Source organism: Nerophis ophidion, linkage group LG07 (genome assembly GCF_033978795.1).
Source record: "Nerophis ophidion isolate RoL-2023_Sa linkage group LG07, RoL_Noph_v1.0, whole genome shotgun sequence".
NCBI classification, from domain to species: domain Eukaryota; kingdom Metazoa; phylum Chordata; class Actinopteri; order Syngnathiformes; family Syngnathidae; genus Nerophis; species Nerophis ophidion.
The window spans coordinates 13,856,022-13,880,016 of NC_084617.1; the positions used below are offsets into that span (position 1 = coordinate 13,856,022).

Below are 23,995 nucleotides of genomic sequence, written 5' to 3' on the forward strand. Positions count from 1 at the left end.
GTTAGGAGATGGAGCGGAGGGATGCATACATACCCAGCACGTCTGAACCGAGGGTGGAGGAAGGATATGAGCGGAGGGAGGGAGCAGGAAAGGGCAGAAGGAAACATGGGTGGAGGGCAGAGAGACAGGATGAAGAGAGATCAGGCTTAAGACTGCAGTCCCCAAAGGGGGCATGACAGAAAATAACTTTGTGCATGTTTATGAGCACCAAAAGTGAGAAAAACCTGTCATCTTCCTCACTTATCTGTGAAAAATAAAAAATAAAGGCTTGGCATCGTGTCCTAAAATGCAGCATGGAGTTACACACCCCATTTCCATTTGAGTTGGGAAATTATGTTAGATGTAAGTATAAACTGAATACAATGATTTCCCAATCATTTTCGACCCATATTCAGTTGAAGATGCTACAAAGACAACATATTTGATGTTCAAACATTTTTTTGTTTGCAAATAATCATTAACTTTAGAATTTGATGCAGCAACACGTGACAAAGAAGTCGGGAAAGGTGGCAATAAATACTGATAAAATTGAGGAATGCTCATAAAACACTTATTTGGAACATCCCACAGGTGTGCAGGCTAATTGGGAACAGGTGGGTGCCATGATTGGGTATGAAAACAGCTTCCATGAAATGCTAAGTGATTCACAAATAAGGATGGGGTGAGGGTCACCACTTTGTAAGCAAATTATCGAACAGCTTTGGAACAACATTTCTCAATGAGCTGTTGCAAGGAATTTAGGGATTTTACCATCTACGGTCCGTAAAATCATCAAAAAAATCAGAAAATCTGGAAAAATCACTGCACGTAAGCGATGATAACACTTCATAAAACCACTGTCAGTAACAACAGTTGGTCGCTACATCTGTAAGTGCAAGTTAAAACTCTACTATGCAAAGCAAAACCCATTTAGTGGAAAAGTGGAAAAGTGTTCTGTGGTCTGACGAGTCCACATTTCAAAATATATTTGAAACTGTGGACGTGGTGTCCTCTGGAACAAAGAGGAAAATAACAATCCGGATTGTTATAGGCGCAAAGTTCTAAAGCCAGTATCTGTGATGGTATGGGGGTGTATTAGTGCCCAAGGCATGGGTAACTTACACATCTGTGAAGGCACCATTAATTCTGAATGGTCCACACAGGTTTTGGAGCAACATATGTTGTCATCCAAGCAACAATATCATGGACGCCCCTGTTTATTTCAGCAAGACAATGCAAAGCCACGTGTTACAACAGCGTGGCTTTGTAGTAAACGAGTGCGGGGACTTTCCTGGCCCGCCTGCAGTCCAGACCTGTCTGCCATCGAAAATGTGTGGCGCATTATGAAGCTTAAAATACAACAGCAGAGACCCCAGACTGTTGAACGACTGAAGCTCTACATAAAACAAGAATGTGAAAGAATTCCACTTTCAAAGCTTCAACAATTAGTTTCCTCAGTTCCCAAACGTTTATTGAGTGTTGTTAAAAGAAAAGGTGATGTAACACGATAGTGAACATGCCCTTTCCCAACTACTTTGGCACGTGTTGCAGCTATGAAATTCTAAGTTAATTATTATTTGCAAAAAAAAAAAAAATGTATGAGTTTGAACGTAAAATATCTTATCTTTGTAGTGCATTCAGCTGAATATGGGTTGAAAAGGATTTGCAAATCATTGTATTCCGTTTATATTTACATCTAACACAATTTCCCAACTCATATGGAAACGGGGTTTATATGCCAACTATCTGTCAGTGGTCTACAGAAATGAGATCTGGAAGTTTGGTTCTTTTTAAGCTAATGTACTAACCTAGCATGACGTCGCTGTTGAGATGTGAGTGTAATGTTAGCGATGTCGCTAACATAGCCATGCTAATATTGCTAACATTTGTGCCACTCCATGTTACGTTGTTGTACGTGATATATGGCGTTTATTATGTTTGGAGTGGGAGGGAGCGGATAAAAGTACACTATAGCTCTTCTTGAAGACAAAGGCTTTTCAATTGGTTCAGTTAAAAACCTTGGAAAAAAAAATTTAGGCAGAAAAGTCATAAAAACCAGAGAATGCTCATGTTGTACAGAGGGACTTAGACCACTGTAAACACATTGGCAGATCCTTGTATTGACATTTTTGTTGAGAGCCGGTTATTGGATCCTCCACATATTATTGTTTATTGTTCCATTTTTATTTTCACTCTCCGTCTGATCCTATTATTTCCTGTTTAGTCGGTCACCATGGTAGCTTATCAGTTTCACCTGTTACTCACGGCCCTTCACACCTGTCCTCACTAATCACCTGCCTTATATAAGCCTGCATCTTTTGTTGTTCAGTCTGGGATCCAAATTTGTTCTTACACAACGGTACGTCTGCTTTGCACTTTTGCTTCCATGCAATTTCTGTATCATTCTCGCAAGCTCTCACGCAGCGCAATTTTATTCATTCTTAGCTCTCATGCTAAATGTTTTGTTTTCCCCTTTGTGTGCCTATGTGCCAGTTTAGTTTACTATTTGTTTATCCTAGCTTTCATGCTAGCGTCTTTTGTTTGCCTTTTCTTAGCTCCAGTATTTTTGTTCTCTAGCACCTTTTGTTAAATAAATCATTAGTTCATACCTTTTGCTGTGTTCAATTTTCGACGCATCCTCGAGGGAATCACTATGCCGAACAGGCGTAACAATTTTACCTTTCTAGCAAACAGAGAACACTGCGGTCCAAACTTGTGATTTACCTAACTGAGGCGTTCCTCAAGACCCCTCTTTAAGTCCTCTCCAATTTGTTTTCCTAATGCGATTTATGTAAATCAGTAGTCATTTGTTCAACTTCTTTAGTTACACTAGTGGTGTTCCACAGGGTTCCATTTTAGGTCCATTCTTTTTCAGTGTGAGAGACTCAATTTTGCCGCAGATTCTTAAAAACACAAAAGTTCTGTCGTACAGATGATCTTTGACTGGCTTATTTGCGGACGGTCCGTAAAAAAGGCAGAGTGCTCCTGTAACTCTGACAAAATAAATGGACCAAAATAAAATATCCACTGTAGAGGATGATGGTTCTCCAGAATATTAAAACAAAGACTAATAGTGACAGGAGAAGTCCGGCCCCACAGTCCTTAGCAAGGACTGCTGGGACAATTTAGTTGAATACCCCTGTTGTAGACACACCCTCTGTCGGAGATAGGTGAGGACAAAAACAGCTCGTTAACATTAAAGCTACACATTAAAGACACACTGAAATAATATTCAAAATGTCTGTATGCCAACATTAACGGTCAATTTTGGTTAACACAATTCCAAAATTTCAATAAGTGAAGTGTGAAGTGAGTTATATTTATATAGCGCTTTTCTCTAGAGACTCAAAGCGCTTTACATAGTGAAACCCAATATCTAAGTTACATTTAAACCAGTGTGGGTGGCACTGGGAGCAGGTGGGTAAAGTGTCTTGCCCAAGGACACAACGGCAGTGACTAGGATGGCGGAAGCGGGAATCGAACCTGCAACCCTCAAGTTGCTGGCACGGCCACTCTACCGACCGAGCTATGCCACCCTGCAATGGACCTTGAAGACGAATGTAAAATTGCTATAAGAAAAAAATAAATAAATAAATACTATACACACATATATATATATATATATATATATATATATATATATATATATATATATATATATATATATATATATATATATATATATATATACACATATACATACAGGCCTTCAGTGATGTCCGACTTCAATAATTACCTCTCAAAATACCATAAATGATGTCACCACATGACCATATTGCTGGAGAAATACTATACAGAAACACGTTTACGCCCTACTGAGCATTGAAACACATCAACAGTGTACAAAACGGGTTATTTTCTGGCGCATTTAAAAACGAGTAAAACGCATCAGCAATTAAAACACATCTTATGTGGTACTGTCAAAATTCAAATTGCAAAAAACACATTAAAAGTGCAAAAAATTTAATATTTGAACTCACAATTGGTAGCACCGATTTGACGCCATATAAGCCAGTGGTACCCCTCGTCGTGGGGTTATTCGAGCGGAAATGGCGAGCATTTCCCCATTTCATCGCCAGAACAGCTGAGCCAGCTTCCGGGGTTGGCCAACATCGTCTCACAGGATGTTGTTTCTCTTTAAATATCCTTGTTGAAAATCTGCCACCTAATCAAAGTTTTGTTCTCTTTCTCTGCTATCCCGGTCTGGCTACAGCGCAACACTTCCTGCTAAATTGAAACTTGTAAATAGATACGGACTTTGGAATGTCAAGTGAGTATCCAATCACAGTCTCGTTAACATCAGGCTACTTAGATGGGCTATTGTCAACAACTTAAGATCCGATTGCCTATCGCAACTGTCTCTCAACTCTTTGTGTTCTCAAATTCATTCACTAACGAACCCGATTATTATACAATCACTTGACGCGTAAATGTCACGTTCAACGTGACTGACAACAACTCGTGATCTCATTGGCTATCGCAACTGACTATCACGTTCTTTTACAATGCACGGACGCCCACATTGTTGATTCTGAATACCTCGGCCGATTGTATTGTACTATACAGTGGGGCAAAAAAGTATTTAGTCAGCCACCGATTGTGCAAGATCTCCCACTTAAAATGATGACAGAGGTCTGTAATTTTCATCATAGGTACACTTCAACTGTGAGAGACACAATGTGAAAAAAAAATCTAGGAATTCACATTGTAGGAATTTTAAAGAATTTATTTGTAAATTATGGTGGAAAATAAGTATTTGGTCAACCATTCAAAGCTCTCACTGATGGAAGGAGGTTTTGGCTCAAAATCTCACGATACATGGCCCCATTCATTCTTTCCTTAACACGGATCAATCGTCCTGTCCCCTTAGCAGAAAAACAGCCCCAAAGCTTAGTATTCTTCTTCCTCCAAACACGACGAGTTGAGTTTATACCAAAATGGATACATGGATGATACAGCAGAGGATTGGGAGAATGTTTGGTGGTCAGATGAAACCAAAGTAGAACTTTTTGGTATAAACTCAACGCGTCGTGTTTGGAGGAAGAAGAATACTGAGTTGCATCCTAAGAACACCATACCTACTGTGAAGCATGGGGGTGGAAACATCATGTTTTGGGGCTGTTTTTATGCCAAGGGGACAGGACGATTGATCCGTGTTAAGGAAAGAATAAATGGGGCTGTCACGCCAAATTTCTTCTCCCTACAAAACCCCCCGCTCCGCTATTTACTTCCGGGGTCATGATTAATACAGACGTTTTGTTAACACTATATTATAAAAATATAACGCTATATTATAAAAATACAGACGTTTTGTTAACGCTATACTAAAAAAAAAAAAAAAACAATTAACAAACACAAGTTATGGGATGACATAAGAGGAAACGTGACCCGGAAGTAAATGCGTCATCCCGTAGCTTGAATTTGTAAATTGTTCTTAAAAATTGTTTTATAATATAGCGTTAAAAAAACGTCTTTATTTTTATAATATAACGTTGACAAAACGTCTGTATTAATCATGACCCCGGAAGTAAATGGGGGGGGGTTTGTAGGGGGGAAGAAAATTGGTGTGACAGGGCCATGAATTGTGAGATTTTGAGCCAAAACCTCCTTCCTTCAGTGAGAGCTTTGAATGGTTGACCAAATACTTATTTTCCACCATAATTTACAAATAAATTCTTTAAAATTCCTACAATGTAAATTCCTGGATTTTTTCCCCCACATTCTGTCTCTCACAGTTGAAGTGTACCTATGATGAAAATTACAGACCTCTGTCATCATTTTAAGTGGGAGAACTTGCACAATCGGTGGCTGACTAAATACTTTTTTGCCCCACTGTGTGTCCCGGCAAGAAATCTGCGTTCAAAGAACTCAGGCTTATTAGTATTTCCCAGAAGCCCCAAAAAAAGTCTGCGGGCTATAGAGGGTTTTCTATTCGGACTCCAGTACTCTGGAATGCCCTCCCGGTAACAGTTCGAGATGCTACCTCAGTAGAAGCATTTAAGTCCCATCTTAAAACTTATTTGTATACTCAAGCCTTTAAATAGACCCCACATCTACGGTCCTCTCCAAGGTTTCTCATAGTCATTCACATTGACATCCCACTGGGTTGTGAGTTATTCCTTGCCCTTATGTGGGATCTGAACTGAGGATGTCGTTGTGGTTTGTGCAGCCATTTGAGACACTTGTGATTTAGGGCTATATAAATAAACATTGATTGACTGATTGATTTCGTACAGCATGACAACATAAACTAGCTGAATTCTGATTGGATACAAACTAAAACTAAAAACAACCGCACTGGAAGGAGCATAATATGACATGAAGAGAATATGAATACTTTTATATATTTAGGGAACGTAAATAAAAAAATAACTATCTTTAATTATGATCATGATTTCTGGTTATGTTAGGCCAGCAGAGAAGGCCTTGCTGGGCCTGATGGAAAAAAATATGCAAAACACAAATGTACACAGCAGTGGACGTTGGTTCTCAGAGGACATTGGCACCTGTGGGTGCGTATACAGTATAGTGTGGAAAGGTTATACGTTGGGTTTTTATGACATTCTGTTTTTAATGTATCAGAGATATGTAATATGTAATATATTGTGCTTGTAGTTTGCAGTGAGACCACGTGCAGTACAAACAGAGATGTGAAAACTAAAATTATTTTTGCTTACCCAGGCTGGAGCGAGTGCTGGAGCGCTCGATGATGGTGTGCTTGCTGGGGTTGTTGAGGACCGAGCGTTTGGCCAGCGAGATGTCGGCCGTCACCCGCGTGATGGATATCCTGCGACAGGGAGGCAGCGCGGCGGTCGGTTGCCGGGATACGGAAATTGGGAGAAACGGTGTGCGGTTAAAGTGAGGCGAAGAGACGCTTACCTTCCCTCAAACTTGTGTTTCAGGAAGTCAAAGAGGGCCTTTTGCATCATGTCGGTCACCTAAAGAAACAACCACAGGCCCTGTAGTCACTTTATTAGGTACACCTAATGACTTTTTTCATTGTGTGTCACATACAGAAAAACTGAAGGATGCTCTATTTTTTTTTCTGAATTTATTAATCAATCCAACAAAACAATACATAATAATGCAATCAAATTCCAAAACCAAACCCGACCAAGCAACATTCAGAATAGCAATAAACAGAGCAATTGAGGACACACAAACATCTAAAAGTAGTGAAACAAAAATGATTATCAATATTAGTAACAATTTCAAAATAGCTGTGATTAAAAAAAACCTCATTGATATTATCATTAAAACGTTAATACAAAAAAAACAAAAAAACAAAAACGAACAATGCATCGCATCTCATAAGCTTGATAACATACGGTGTCCAATATTTTACACAAAGATATAATAAGTCATATTTTGGTTCATTTAATACTTAAAACAAATTTCCAATATATGACTCATTATTATCTAAACTAAATGCAGTTTCTCCATAGCTTGTGTATACCAGACAGTATGAGTCGGACTATCAACATTTATCAATTTTTTTAAAATATTACCCGTTTTGTTATTATGCATATTGAAAGAAATGCATTTTTACTCTTTGATGACACGTTACTAAATTGATGGAGAGAACCACAGGCACTGTAGCCACTTTATTAGGTACACCTAATGACTTTTTTCATTGTGTGTCACATACAGAAAAACTGAAGGATGCTCTTGAAATTATTCTGTATTACATATAAAATCCTGCATTGACACTTTTAATTTCCTGGGGATGTAATTGGATGTAATGGCCCACATATGTGATGCTATCTGAACAAAACATCCACATCTCCGCTTTGTGTTATTGGTTAACAACAAATTAGTGTACTGTTGTTAAGGGAGAGTTTTCCTTCCTTTGGGCAAAATTGAAGGCCTTAGAACAGGGGTAGGGAACCTATGGCTCTAGAGCCAGATGTGGCTCTTTTGATGGATGCATCTGGCTCTCAGATAAATCTTAGCTGACATTGCTTAACACGACAATTATTAATAATTTCGCCGGTAATCACAGTGCTAAAAATAACGTGCAAAATATAAAACATTCTCATGCATTTAAATCCATCCATCCGTTTTCTACCGCACCTGTTCAAGAAGTCGCATTAATGGTAAGAAGTATTTTATGTCACGATGGGGGGGGTCGCAGCTTGCTGCAGGGTCGTTCCCCCAGGAAGGCAGACGGACTACTCGGGACATGGCATTTAGGTAAAAACATGATTTAATTTAAACTAAAAAAAGATACAAACAAAAATCGTTCACAGTGGAGGCACAACTTGGGCTAAGGAAGAAAGCTAAAGCATAAACAGACTATGAACATAAATCAAACAAAACTTACTTGGCATGGCATGAAGCACAAAACTATGGCTAGGCATGAAACACGTCAGCACAGAGCAAGAAAAGATCACATTGACGCCAGGGCGACTGACTGGCAAAGACGAGCTTAAATACTGCCTCTGATTAGTGCTCGGGAAGCAGGTGAGCGGGCATTTTGTCCACCAGAGACAGGTGGACAAAATGAGTAACCAAGGAAACCAGACAAGGGAGTGGAAAAAAACTGAAATTTAAAGAATCCGAAGGACAAAAAGCACATGGCCAAACAAAAACATGATCAACAGACATGACATTTTATTTATTATTGGTTAGCTTCAGAATAACAATTTTATTAAAAAGAATAAAAGACTTGTTATACTCTAAAAATGTTGGTCTTACTTAAAAACGCACACATTTTGTTGTATTCAGTGTTAAAAAATATGATATGGCTCTCACTGAAATACATTTTGAAATATTTGGCTTTCATGGCTCTCTCAGCCAAAAAGGTTCCCGACCCCTGTTTTAGAAGTTCAATCCATTAAAGATTATTTATATAGCCCTTAATCACAAACGTTTCAAAGGGCTGCAATTACTACTTACTAGATTTTGCCTTGGTTCTGTTTGAAGAAGATAAACGCAATGAATGCACCCTGTGGTTTTCATCTAAGCACTCTCAAACACATATATTATTTTTAATGATGTCATCAAGTGTCATCCTAAAGAGCGAGTCAAGGAGGAGAGTGTGTGTGTGTGTGTGTGTGTGTGTGTGTATGTTTGGCCTCACACACGTCAAGTAACCTTCCGGTTTCAATACTCGATGACCTAGGTCGGGGGTCGGCAACCTGCGGCTTTAGAGCCGCATAGCGCCACGCGAGTGTCTCCCTGGAGCTTTTTAAAAAATGTACGAAAATGGGCAAAAAATATTTAATATGGTTTCTGTAGGACAAACATGACACAAAACTTCCGACTTGTTAGAAATCCCATTGTTTACTATGTTTGTGATCATGCTTCATTGGTGAGAGCAATTGGCAACCACCGTTTTGTCCTACTAATTTCAGCGTTCCTTGAATGCACCATAGATGTGTGGACTGTGACGCAACAGTTTGTTTACATGTATACCTTTTAGAAATCCCACAGTTTAATATGTTTGTGTTTATGCTTGAGAGCATTTGGCAACCACCGTTTTGTCCTACTAATTTTAGCGTTATTTGAACTCACCAATGATGTGTGGACTGTGACGCAACTGTTTGTTTACATGTATACCTTTCTCCGACGCTGCCACCAAAAGATGTGTTTTATAGCACTTCTTCTTTGTCTCATTTTGTCCACCAAACGTTTTATGCTGTGCATGAATGCACATAAGTGAGCTTTGTTGATGTTATTGACTTGTGTAGAGTGCTGGTCACTGCATAACTGCAAGAAAATCGATGCTAACATGCTATTTAGGCTAGCTGTATGCACATATTGCATCATTATGCCTCGTTTGTACGTATATTTGAGTTCATTTAATTTATTTTACTTATGTCCTCTGTCTATTTAATTTGCATGTCTCATGACACTGTCTGTGTGTAATATTGGCTACATTTATGATAGTTGTTTGTGCGCCATGTTGTCCCAGACCACAGCAAACATTACCGTAATAAATCCATTAGAAGAAGACAGCCTGCCGTTTGTTTTAAAGGGGAACATTATCACCAGACCTACGTAAGCGTCAATATATACCTTGATGGTGCAGAAAAAATACCATATATTTTATTAACCGATTTCCGAACTCTAAATGGGTGAATTAAACACCTTTCTGTTTATCGCTCTTTTTGCGATGACGTCAGAACGTGACGTCTCCGAGGTAATACAGCCGCCATTTTTATTTTCAACACATTGCAAACATTGGGTCTCAGCTATGTTATTTTCCATCTTTGGAGACATCATCCCTCGTCGGTGTGTTGTTGGAGGTTGTAACAACACTAACAGGGAGGGATTCAAGTTGCACCACTGGCCCGAAGATGCGAAAGTGGCAAGAAATCTGCCGCCAGACCCCCATTGAATGTGCCAGAGTGTCTCCACATTTTATTGGTGATGCTAAGGCAGACATGGCACAGAGATGTATGGATAACCTGCAAATGCATTTGCAACGATAAATTCAACGAAATCACAAAGGTGAGTTTTGTTGATGTTGACTTATGTGCTAATCAGACATATTTGGTTGCGGCGTGACTGCCGGCTAATCGATGCTAACACGCTACGCTAATCGACGCTAACATGCTATTTACCGGCGGTGCTAAAGCAGACATGGCACAGAGATGTATGGATAACCTGCAGATGCATTTGCAACTATAAAGTCAACGAATTCACAAAGGTGAATTTTGTTGTTGTTGACTGCCAGCTAATCGATGCTAACATGCTAAGCTAATCGATGCTAACATGCTATTTACCGGCGGTGCTAAAGCAGACATGGCACAGAGATGTATGGATAGCCTGCAGATGCATTTGCAACTATATTACGTTTCCTTCCACCCACTTTTAATGCGAAACAAACACTTACCAATCGACGGATTTAAGTTGCTCCAGTGTCAAGAGATGCAAAAGTCCTGATCGTTTGGTCCGCAGAGTTTACAGGCGATGCTAATGCAGCTATTCGGCCATGTTATGGCTATGAATAGCGTCAATAGCTATTCGCTCAATAGCTTCAGTTTCTTCTTCAATACTTTCATACTCCAACCATCCGTTTCAATACATGCGTAATCTGTTGAATCACTTAAACCGCTGAAATCTGAGTCTGAATCCGAGCTAAAGTCGCTATATCTTGCTGTGGTATTCGCCGTTGTTTGTTTACATTGGCAGCACTGTATGACGTCACAGGGAAATGGATAGTCGCATCGCAAATAGCGAAAATCATGCACTTTAAAGCTCTTTTGAGGGATATTCGGGGACCAGTAAAATTAAAAAAAAAACTTTTAAAAAAATACAACAAGCCACTGGGAACTGATTTTTATTGTTTTTAACCCTTTTGAAATTGTGATAATGTTCCCTTTTAACATGGACACACACATCTATGCCTTTGGCCATTTTAAGCCAGTAATTTCCAGGAGTTATTTCACCCTCTAAGAAGCCTCGGTTTTACTAATGTTTTCCAATGTTGTAAAAATGTGTAGAATAAATATTACATTTCAACGTTTCTGTCAACAAAGATTTGCGTCAGCCTTAGTCATTTTGATGGTAGGCTAATATAGCTCTTATAGACACATTTGTTGCCTTCATTGTAAGACTTATATAAGGCTTTTAAATGTTTGCAGCTCCAGACGGATTAGATTTTTGTATTTTCAGTCCAATATTGCTCTTTTAGCAGTTTAGGTTGTGGACCCCTGACCGAGGTGGACAAAAGCATGTGCGACAGGCGACCATTTTAAAGATGGCTCCAACCTTTAGATACAATACACTCTCCCAGCGCTGGTATTACTATAGTTTGTATTCACCCCTTATTTGCAGAAAAAAAATGTTAAACTTGTAATTAATTGTGACTAATTGCATACAGTCCTGCAGCAAGTTTTCTTGTGCAAATCTGGACAGCCAGTTAACATCTAAATGTCCTCCAATAAGCACACAAGGTTGGTCTTCTCTTCTATTTTAGTCATTTACAAAAAGGTAAACATGGTAGACTAAAGGCTCCTAAGAGCTAGCAGCTACACAACAGCTCAGCACACAATAGCACGCAAGCTCGTCATATGTAATAAGTGTCCTCAATTGAACAATGTTGCAGTGTAAAAACAGAACATTTGACTATACAGACAAGTATCCAATTATACACACCCCGTTTCCATATGAGTTGGGAAATTGTGTTAGATGTAAATATAAACGGAATACAATGATTTGCAAATAATTTTCAACCCATATTCAGTTGAATATGCAACAAAGACAAAATATTTGATGTTCAAACTAATAAACTTTTTTTTTTGCAAATAATCATTAACTTTAGAATTTGATGCCAGCAACACGTGACAAAGAAGTTGGGAAAGGTGGCAATAAATACTGATAAAGTTGAGGAATACTCATCAAACACTTATTTGGAACATCCCACAGATGTGCAGGCTAATTGGGAACAGGTGGGTGCCATGATTGGGTATAAAAACAGCTTCCCAAAAAATTCCCAGTCTTTCACAAGAAAGAATGGGGCGAGGTACACTCCTTTGTCCACAACTGCGTGAGCAAATAGTCAAACAATTTAAGAACAACGTTTCTCAAAGTGCAATTGCAAGAAATTTAGGAATTTCAACATCTACGGTCCATAATATCATCAAAAGGTTCAGAGAATCTGGAGAAATCACTTCACGTAAGCGGCATGGCCGGAAACCAACATTGAATGACCGTGACCTTCGGCCCCTCGGACGGCACAGCATCAAAAAGCGACACCAATATCTTAAGGATATCACCACATGGGCTCAGGAACACTTCAGAAAACCACTGTCACTAAATACAGTTTGTCGCTACATCTGTAAGTGCAAGTTAAAGCTCTACCATGCAAAGCGAAAGCCATTTATCAACAACATCCAGAAACGCCACCGGCTTCTCTGGGCCCGAAATCATCTAAGATGGACTGATGCAAAGTGGAAAAGTGTTCTGTGGTCTGACGAGTCCACATTTCAGATTGTTTTGGGAAATATTCGACATGGTGTCATCTGGACCAAAGAAGAATTCCACTTTCAAAGCTTCAACCACTACTTTCCTCAGTACCCAATTTCTTATTGAGTGTTGTTAAAAGAAAAGGTGATGTAAAACAGTGGTGAACATGCCCTTTCCCAACTACTTTGGCACGTGTTACTGCCATGAAATTCAAAGTTAATTATTATTTGCAAAAAAAAGCGTTTATGAGTTTGAACATCAAATATCTTGTCTTTGTTGTGCATTCAACTGAATATGGGTTGAAAAGGATTTGCAAATCATTGTATTCTGTTTATATTTACATCTAACACAATTTCCCAACTCATATGGAAACAGGGTTTGTAGAAGCATATTACTTACACATACAAAGTCTCTTTGGCAGAATTACAAGTATATCATAACAAAATCTGAAAAAGTATCCAGTAACAAACGTGTCCGCATCATTCAACTTACAGTGCCATGACCTTAATTTATTGGATTATTTGGTCTTTAGGTGTTGACAAACAACAAATTACCACTCCATCTGCCATTTTTCTGAGGAATTTCACTTCATCGAGCCTTTTCTAACATTTCACAAGACAGAATAATACAAGTATGCATTTTGATTTGTGCCTATATCGTATTGAATCACTATTTCGTTGCTTTGCAAAAACGATGACAATAAAGCACCTATCCAATCCTATCTGGGTACCAGCCAATACTCAAGGTTCTATTATCAGTACCGTATCAGAAGTGGAAAAGTTGCAGGAGGAAACCCCTAATTATAAGTGACAAAGGATATACTTCAGGCGTAGGGAAACTATCGCTCTAGAGCCAGATGGGGCTCTTTTGATGACTGTATCTGGCTCTCAGATCAATCTTAGCTGACATTGCTTAACACGATAAGTAATGAATAATTCCGCTGGTATTCACAGTGTTAAAAATAACGTTCAAATTATAAAACATTCTCATGCATTTTAATACAACCATCCATTTTCTATCGCACCTGTTCAAGAAGTCGCATTAATGGTAAGAAGTAGGGGTGTGGGAAAAAATCGATTCGAATACGAATTGAATCGTTTACGTTGTGCGATTCAGAATCGATTCTCATTTTTAAAAAAATCGATTTTTTAATTTAATTTTTTTTTTTTTTATCAATCCAACAAACCACTACACAGCAATACCATAACAATGCAATCCAATTCCAAAACCAAACCTGACCCAGCAACACTCAGAAATGCAATAAACAGAGCAATTGAGGAGACACAAACACGACACAGAACAAACCAAAAGTAGTGAAACAAAAATGAATATTATCGACAACTGTATCATTACTTATAATTTCAGCATAGCAGTGATTAAAAATCCCTCATTGACATTATCATTAGACATTTATAAAAATTAAAAAAAAATAACAATAGTGGCTTACACTTGCATCGCATCTCATAAGCTTGACAACACACTGTGTCCAATATTTTCACAAAGATAAAATAAGTCATATTTTTGGTTCGTTTAATAGTTAAAACAAATTTATCTTATTGCAATCAGTTGATAAAATATTGTCCTTTACAATTATACAAGCTTTTTTTTTTAAAATCTATTACTCTGCTAGCATGTCAGCAGACTGGGGTAGATCCTGCTGAAATCCTACGTATTGAATGAATACAGAATCGTTTTGAATCGGAAAAATATCGTTTTTGAATCGAGAATCGAATCGAATCGAAAAAAATCGACATATTATCGAATCGTGACCCCAAGAATCGATATTGAATCGAATCGTGGGACACCCAAAGATTCACAGCCCTAGTAAAAAGTATTATATTTATTATTGGTTAGCTTCAGAATAACAAGTTGTATTCAGTGATAAAAAATATTATATGGCTCTCACGGAAATACATTTTGAAATATTTGGCTTTCATGGCTCTCTCAGCCAAAAAGGTTCCTGACCCCTGATATAGTTGTTTATTAGTAAATATAAAACTAACGAATTTCATTTTCAGAACACGTCAATGGCCAATAAAGAACAAACTGCACGCTACAAATGTTCCTCAGTCTGCACTTTCGACACCATAAACCGATTTTAAACAGGTTTTTTTGATATCATCAACATGGGACTGGACAATTTGTTCACTTTATGCAAATGTTTGTTAATTAAACGGCGCAACTCAAAATGGACACAAACACTCTCTTACAGCCACACAAACAAACAAGCTCTCTCGCACATGCTTCCACTTTGAAAACAAACCTTCTACAAAATGGCAACGAAATAAATTGTCTGCATGTGTCTTCTTGACAGTCGGGGCATGCGACTGAATTGACTATAAATGAACCGCCTAAAACAGTTTATTTCTAGAATATGCTGGGAAATTTAAAAAAAAGAAAAAAAACTGAAAATAACCCTCTTGCCACACTTTCAACACCCCAAATCTGATGATGCTCAAACCACACTGCTCCTTTACCCCCACCCCATGGAGCAAGTGTACCTAATGCTGTGGTCTGCGTTTGTAATCAAGCGTCCTCACCTCGTAGCCTTTGAGCGACGGCCCGACCAGGATGATGGGTCTCATAGAGGGCACCACGTCATAGGGGGGCACATGCTCCATCTGGGAAAGCACACACACACACACAGGCCATGAGCGTTCACACAGTGCATACCGTATGTTTAGATACTCCTCCCCGTCTGAGAGCGGCCTGATCGATTCCCGGCCTCTTTTATCATCTTTTCATTTAATGGCCGCTGTGAGGTCACACGGCACTAAGTTCTAATTCTCTCAGGCGGCTGTCTCACTTAATTAAAGTCTGCATAATTAAGCCCTGAGTGTCGGGGGGGGAGCTGGCTTTAATCACGGCCCCCACACCATTAGGTACACCTGCACAATATAATGAGATCCAATACAAAATCACCATCATTTAAAGGCCTACTGAAACCCACTACTACCCACCACGCAGTCTGATAGTTTATATATCAATGATGACATATAAACATTGCAACACATGCCAATACGGCCTTTTATAGTTTACTAAATTGCAATTTTAAATTTCCCGGGAGTTTCTTCTTGAAAACGTCGCGTAATGATGACATGTATGCGTGACGTCACGGACTGTTAGGAAATATGAGCGCTGCACACACACACAGCTAAAAGTCGTCTGCTTTAACCGCATAATTGCACAGTATTTTGGAGATCTGTGTTGCTGAATCTTTTGCAATTTGTTCAATTAATATTGGAGAAGTCAAAGTAGAAAGATGGAGTTGGGAAGCTTTAGCCTTTAGCCACACAAACACACGGTGATTCCTTGTTTAAAATTCCAGGAGGTGAAACTTTACTATGGATCAGAGCGGTCAAGCGAACATGGATCCCGACCGAATGTCAACCAGCAGGTTTCGGTGAAAAAATTGTGGTAAAAAGTCGCTTCTTACCAGAGATCAGCTGAGCTTGCGCTGTCCGTAAAGCTGCCGTCGACTTCCCTGAGACACTGGCGTCAAGACACGCGTGGACACACCCCTCCGACTATCAAGTACTGTTAAACTCACTAAAACACTAGCAACACAATAGAAAGATAAGGGATTTCCCAGAATTATCCTAGTAAATGTGTCTAATAACATCTGAATCGGTCCCAATGCAATCGCGTTTTTTTTTCCTAGTCCGTCGCTATCAATATCCTCAAACACGAATCTTTCAATTGTAATTTTCTCGGTCCAAATAGCTCTTTTTGTTGGAGGCTCCCATTATAAACAATGTGAGGACGTGAGGAGCCCTCACCCTTGTGACGTCATCGTCTGCGACTTCCGGTAAAGGCAGGGCTTTTTTTTTATCAGCACCAAAAGTTGCGAACTTTATCGCAAAAATATGGCAATATCGCGAAATGATCAAGTATGAGACATAAAATGGACCTGTTATCCCCGTTTAAATAAGAAAATCTCATTTCAGTAGGCCTTTAATTCAAGGCTTAGGCAAAAAATATCGAGATATACATTGTGTATCGCGATATGGCCTAAAAATATCGAGATATTAAAAAAAGACCTGTACTGTATATATTCATCCCACATAACCAGTTCATTGCCATTATTATAAAAGTTGTGCAATCCCCCCGCTTCAACTTTCTTTTTATGTTTTCTGCAGGTTGTCTGTACCTAATGTTTTGGGCCAGTGAACGCGTTCCACAAGCAGACAATCAATGCAAAAGTACAATCAAAGTGCGGTACTTATAGAAAGTATGTACAGTAAACACACATACAGCGCCCACACACAGATGATCCATGCCATGCCGCAATTTACAGCGTGACTCATCATGAGCACAATGATTCATCCACATGAGCACTTTAAAAAAAAAAAAATCACAGTCATATGCTGGGAGCACGATGTACGTACAGTGTGCGCCGTAGCAGGTCGCCACTACACTACACTACGTGACCTTACATAAAGCTCATTTGGCCTGCTTTTGCATCCACACGGGCTATTAATACATATTGCAAAAGGCTCAGGTCAGTGCTGAGTGGTGTCCGTGACAGCGGTGTATTAATAGTGTTAGTACAGTGGCGTCTACCGGCAGCAGCGGGCGTGTACAACCGGCGGTCTGTGGGCCTAACCATGACGTCACACAGTTCAGAGACTGGCACACTCCCCAAAAAAGGATCTTATCATCAGAGGTGGGTAGAGTAGCCAGAAATTGTACTCAAGTAAGAGTACTGTTACTTTAGAGATTTATAACTCAAGTAAAAGTAAGGAGTAGTCATCCAAATATTTACTTGAGTAAAAGTAAAAAGTATGTTGTGAAAAAACTACTCAAGTACTGAGTAACTGATGAGTAACCTGTTCGTTTAATAATTACGGCAACAGATAATGCACAAAAACATAAAAATAGCAATGAGCAAATTCATAGCCAGGAGTATCTCTTAAGCAACTAAAACAATAATATATATTAAATAATAATACATTAAAATAAAAAAATTTAAGGCAAATTGAGCCACAATAACTTAACACCACCATAGGCTCAGTAGGCATTTATTGATTGATTGATTGATTGAAACTTGTATTATTAGATTGCACAGTACAGTACATATTCCCTACAATTGACCACTAAATGGTAACACCCCAATAAGTTTTTCCACGTTAATCAATTACTTAATAAATGACCAAGTCGAGGTGATCTACCTCATATGTACATACACACACATATCATATATATATATATATATATATATATATATATATATATACACACAGTATATAATTTATAGTTTTTTATTTTGCCGTTTTTGTTGAAATGTTAAAGGTGTTTTAATGAATATACATGCATGTTTAACATATAGATTCCTATCTTTCATGAAGACAAGACTATAAGTTGGTGTATTACCTGATTCTGATGACTTGCATTGATTGGAATCTGACAGTATAGTGCTGATAATGTCCACATTTTCAAATGGAGGAGAAAAATAGTTCCTCTTTTCTGTCTAATACCACATGAAAGTCGTTGGTTTTTGGCATCTTATTTGTCCAGCTTCCATATTCGTTTTTATACACTTCACAAGAAATAAATTGGCGGCAAACTCCGTAGCTTGCTAGCTTGTTTGCGCTGGCTTTCGGAGACTCTTATTTTGTTAGCGCAGGCGCGATGGAACGGCGCTTTTATTGTGAAGACAGGAACTGTGCGATCAGTCTTTAGGCTTTTGACGGGAAGTGCGGTTGAAATAAAAAGTGTCTTTTTTCCTTTACACTTTTGATTGATTGATTGAAACTTTTATAAGTAGATTGCACAGTACAGTACATATTCTGCACAATTGACCACTAAATGGTAACACCCCAATAAGTTTTTCAACTTTTTAGGTCGGATTCGACGTGTGACGGTCACGTGACCGCCTGGTTTTGTTTGATTGGTCCAACGTCACCAGTGACTGCATTTGATTGGTGAAACGCAGGCATGCGTAGTTCCTACTTTGAATGAGTGTCTGACAAAATCAAAACAAACAAAACGTGCATTAACAGATCGATAAAAAAAAAGTAGCGAGTAACGAGCTGATTGTACATAAATGGAGCGGAGTAAAAGTAGCGTTTCTTCTTTATAAATATACTCAAGTAAAAGTAAAAGTATGTACTCTTAGAAGTACAATTTATCCCAAAAGTTACTCAAGTAGATGTAACGGAGTAAATGTAGCGCGTTACTACCCACCTCTGCTTATCATGACACTTTTCAAAACAGCACAGTGGTCTTGTTATGTAAAGGATCTTTGACTAACTGTTTTGTTGCAGCTCCTCGTTTATTGTTTATCTAGTGGGATGCCAAAGAATCACTTGATTAAATATTCAAACACAGTGTTACTGTTCAAAATGTGCGCACTGTAGAGATGCGCGGTTTGCCGTTTCATCCGCGGAGTCCGCGGGTAAACCGCGGGTCGGGCGGTTGACATGACGAAAAAATAGATTTTAATTAGATTCGGGCGGGTGGCGGTTGAATCATCCGGAGACATTTGATATAGATGGTTCTGGGATCGGTATCCGTTGCCATTCAAAGAGCCATTTAATACCCGTGTCATAAAGCGAAGAAGTCAATAGGAGATGCTATTATTCTCTTGAATGACTGCCGGCAGTCACCCAGATATTAATTATTAGTGCGTGTTATGAAGTCATTGGCTTTGTCGCCCTCTACAACATGTACGATCTGCTTGTCAGTCCAGCATCATGTTGTGTGTGGCTTCCACGGCAACACGCACACGACAGCAAGGCATACTGGGTGACACAGAGTACACCAATGGTTGTGATATAAACAATTTTAACACTCTTAGTAATATGCGCCACGCTTCGAAGCCACACCAATTAAGAACAACAAACACATTTCGGGAGAACATCCTCACAGTAACACAACATAAACGCAACACAACAAATACCCATAATCCTTTGTATTCATGACACATCCTGACTATTTTATACACCCCAAACCCCCCCACCCCCCTCCGTGCGTCAATAAGGTGGGCGGGGTTGGGGGCGCTTGGGTGTAAAATATATTCAGGATGTGTCATGAATACAAAGGATTATGGGTATTAGTTGTGTTGCGTTTATGTTGTGTTACTGTGAGGATGTTCTCCCGAAATGTGTTTGTCAATCTTGTATTGCGTGGCGCATATTAGTAAGTGTTAAAGTTGTTTATATCACAACCATCAGTGTCGGGCTCCAGTACTCTGGAATGCCCTCCCGGTAACAGTTCGAGATGCTACCTTTAAGTCTCACCTTAAAACTCATCTGTATACTCTAGCCTTTAAATAGACCTCCTTTTTAGACCAGTTGATCTGCCGCTTCTTTTCTTTCTCCTATGTCCCCCCCTCCCTTGTGGAGGGGGTCCGGTCCGATGACCATGGATGAAGTACTGGCTGTCCAGAGTCGAGACCCAGGATGGACCGCTCGTCGGGACCCAGGATGGACCGCTCGCCTGTGTATCGGTTGGGGACATCTCTACGCTGCTGATCCGCTTCCGCTTGAGATGGTCTCCTGTGGACGGGACTCTCGCTGCTGTCTTGGATCCGCTTGAACTGAACTCTCGCGGCTGTGTTGGAGCCACTATGGATTGAACTTTCACAGTATCATGTTAGACCCGCTCGACATCCATTGCTTTCGGTCCCCTAGAGGGGGGGGGGGGGGGGGGGTGCCCACATCTGAGGTCCTCTCCAAGGTTTCTCATAGTCAGCATTGTCACTGGCGTCCCACTGGATGTGAATTCTCCCTGCTCACTGGGTGTGAGTTTTCCTTGCCCTTTTGCGGGTTCTTCCGAGGATGTTGTAGTCGTAATGATTTGTGCAGTCCTTTGAGACATTTGTGATTTGGGGCTATATAAATAAACATTGATTGATTGATTGATTGATTGATACTCTGTATCACCCAGTATGCCTTTCAATCTCATACGTGTGATTGCGGAAGCTGCACACAACATGTTGCTGGACCAACAATCGGTTTGTACATGTTGTTGAAGGTGTCAAAGACGTTGGCTTCACAGCACGCCCATATTCTTGTCATCACGATGAACGCTATTGTATAGTCGCGAGAACGTTAGCGGCTCCAATTGACAAAATTTCTCTATGAAACAGTTTTAAATAGCTCTATGAGTGGTAAAAGTGGCCAACCTCTGATGTGATTCAGCGGGGGGTTTGCGGGCGGGTACGGTCCCGATTAAATGTTGGTTCGGGCGGACGGCGGGTGGATGACGATTTTGGTGACGCGGATGCGGATCATATAATTGCCTATTCGCGCATCTCTAGCGCACTGCAATGTTAAATACAGTGTACGCCCTGATATCGGTAGGTCGTGAGTTCAAACCCCGGCCGAGTCGTACCAAAGATTATAAAAATGGGACCCATTATCGCCCTGCTTGCACTCAGCGTCAAGAGTTGGAATTGGGGGTTAAAGTGATACCCGGGCGCGACCACCGCTGCTGCTCACTGCTCCCCTCACCTCTCAGGGGGTGGAACAAGGGGATGGGTCAAATGCAGGGAGTCTTTTCACCACACATAGTGGAGTGAAGTGAAGTGAATTATATTTATATAGCGCTTTTTTTCTCGTGACTCAAAGCGCTTTACACAGTGAAACCCAATATTTAATTTTTACATTTATACCAGTGTGGGGGGCACTGGGAGCAGGTGGGTAAAGTGTCTTGCCCAAGGACACAACGGCAGTGACCAGGCTGGCAGAAGCGGAGATCGAACCTGCAACCCACAAGTTGCTGGCACGGCCGCTCTACCAACCGAGCTATACCGCCTATATATGTGTGTGTTACTATCCGTGGTACTTAAACATTAAAAACATTTGCCTTGTTTTTAATGAATACTTAAGCCTGCTACGCTACTGTGTTTTAATGTTGCTCATTACAGTGGTAGGTGGAGAACCAAGTGTTTTTTAAGGTGGTGCTTGAATAAAAAAGTCTGAGGACCACTGATATAGAGGATCTTTTAACATGTTTTACAGTAAGTCCTTAAAAACCGCAAAGCACTCCTGTAGTTAATAGGATCTTTGGATTTTGTATCACCAGAGTGCTCTTAATATCCATCCATCCATCCATCCATTTTCTACCGAATGTCCCTTTTGGGAGTCGCGTGCTGGAGCCTATCTCAGCTGCATTTGGGCGGAAGGCAGTGTACACCCTGGACAAGTCGCCACCTCATTGCAGGGCCAATCCAGATAGACAATAGAGGATTTTTAAAATTCCATATTCGTAAAAGGTTCTTAAAAACAGCAGAGCAATCCTATTGTATAGCGGATCTTTGATTAACATGTTTACAGTAGGTCTTTAAAATGAGCATAGCACTGCAGTTATATAAAGGATCTTTGACTATTGTAATTCTAGTAGGTCCTTAAAAACACCACAGTGCTCCTGTTTTTTTAGAAGATCTTTAAAGAGCGTATTTTTGGTAGGCCTTCTAAGAATACACTCGTCAAAGATTCTCTTTTTGAAATGCATTTTTGTAGCAGTTTTTTTTTTTAAACAGTGTAGCACTCCTGTAACATAGATCACATTTGTGTAATAGGTCTTTAAAAACAGCAGTTAACTCCTGTTATGCAGAGGATCTTTGACTGGCTTTATACAGCAGGTTCTTAAAAACAGCACGGTCTGTTAAAGAAGCTCTTTGACAAACATTTCTACTGTACTTCAGGAAAAATAGCAAAGCACTGCTATTATATATAAGATCTTTGACAAACATTTTACAGTAGGTCCTTAAAAACAACAGCACTCCTGTTGTGTAAACGATTTTTGACATTGTATTTGGAGTAGGTCTTAAAAACAGCATAGCACTCTTGTTACATAGATATTTAAACTGCATTTTTGTAATATCCATCCATCCATCCATCCATTTTCTACCGCTTATTCCCTTTCGGGGTCGCGGGGGGCGCTGGCGCCTATCTCAGCTACAATCGGGCGGAAGGCGGGGTACACCCTGGACAAGTCGCCACCTCATCGCAGGGCCAACACAGATAGACAGACAACATTCACACTCACATTCACACACTAGGGCCAATTTAGTGTTGCCAATCAACCTATCCCCAGGTGCATGTCTTTGGAAGTGGGAGGAAGCCGGAGTACCCGGAGGGAACCCACGCATTCACGGGGAGAACATGCAAACTCCACACAGAAAGTTCCCGAGCCTGGATTTGAACCCAGGACTGCAGGAACTTCGTATTGTGAGGCAGACGCACTAACCCCTCTGCCACCGTAAAAAAACTGCAGTGAACTTCTGTTATATACTGTAGATCTTTAAATTGCATTTTTGTAATACTTCTTTTAAAAAAGCAGTGAACTTCTGTTATGTAGACGATTTTGATTAACATTTTTACAGTAGGTCCTTAAAAACAGCAAAGTATTCCTATTATATAGAGTATACTTGACGACATTTTGCAATAAGTCATTAAAAATAGCGGTGCACTCATGTTATATGAAGGATCTTTGACGAGCATATTTCCAGTATGTCCTTAAAAACATCAAAGTATTCTTATAATATAGAGTATCCATCCATCCATCCAGTTTCTACCGCTTGTCCCTTTTGGGGTCACTGGAGACTATCACAGCTATATTTGACAAAATTTTGCAATAGGTCATAAAAAAACAGCAGTGCACTCATGTTATGTGAAGGATCTTTGACTAACCTTTTTACAGTAGGTCCTTAAAAACAGCAAAATATTCCTATTATACAGAGGATCTTTGACTGTTTTTTTACAGTAGGTCCTTAAAAGCAGTGCCTGTTATAGAAGCTCTTTGACCAACATTGCTACAGTACTTCCTTAAAAATAGCAAAGCACTGCTCATGTTATATGAAGGATCTTTGACTAACATTTTACAGTAGGTCCTTAAAAACAACAGCACTCACAGTAAAGTATACCATTTATATAGAGTATTTTTAACACAATTTTGCAATAGGTCATAAAAACAGCAATGCACTCATGTTATATGAAGGATCTTTAACTAGCATTTTTGCAGTAGGTCCTTAAAAACAGCAAATTATACCTATTATATAGAGTATATTTGACAACATTTTGTAATAGACCATAAAAACAGCAGTGCACTAATGCTATACGAAGGATCTTTGACTAGCATTTATGCAGAAGAT

The 23,995-nt window shown here is 39.6% G+C and overlaps 1 protein-coding gene across 2 annotated transcripts in view; it reads right to left on the reverse strand.

Annotated features, from left to right (window-relative positions):
- cacnb1 (calcium channel, voltage-dependent, beta 1 subunit) overlaps positions 1-23,995 on the reverse strand; it is a 115,672-nt gene that overhangs the window by 26,566 nt on the left and 65,111 nt on the right. For both annotated transcript variants that reach the window (XM_061905384.1, XM_061905383.1), the window contains exons 8-10: positions 15,435-15,515; positions 6,859-6,917; positions 6,657-6,766 (exon numbers count right to left, since the gene is read on the reverse strand). In XM_061905384.1, coding sequence (XP_061761368.1) covers positions 6,657-6,766; positions 6,859-6,917; positions 15,435-15,515 — 250 coding nt within the window. The remainder of the gene's footprint in view (positions 1-6,656; positions 6,767-6,858; positions 6,918-15,434; positions 15,516-23,995) is intronic.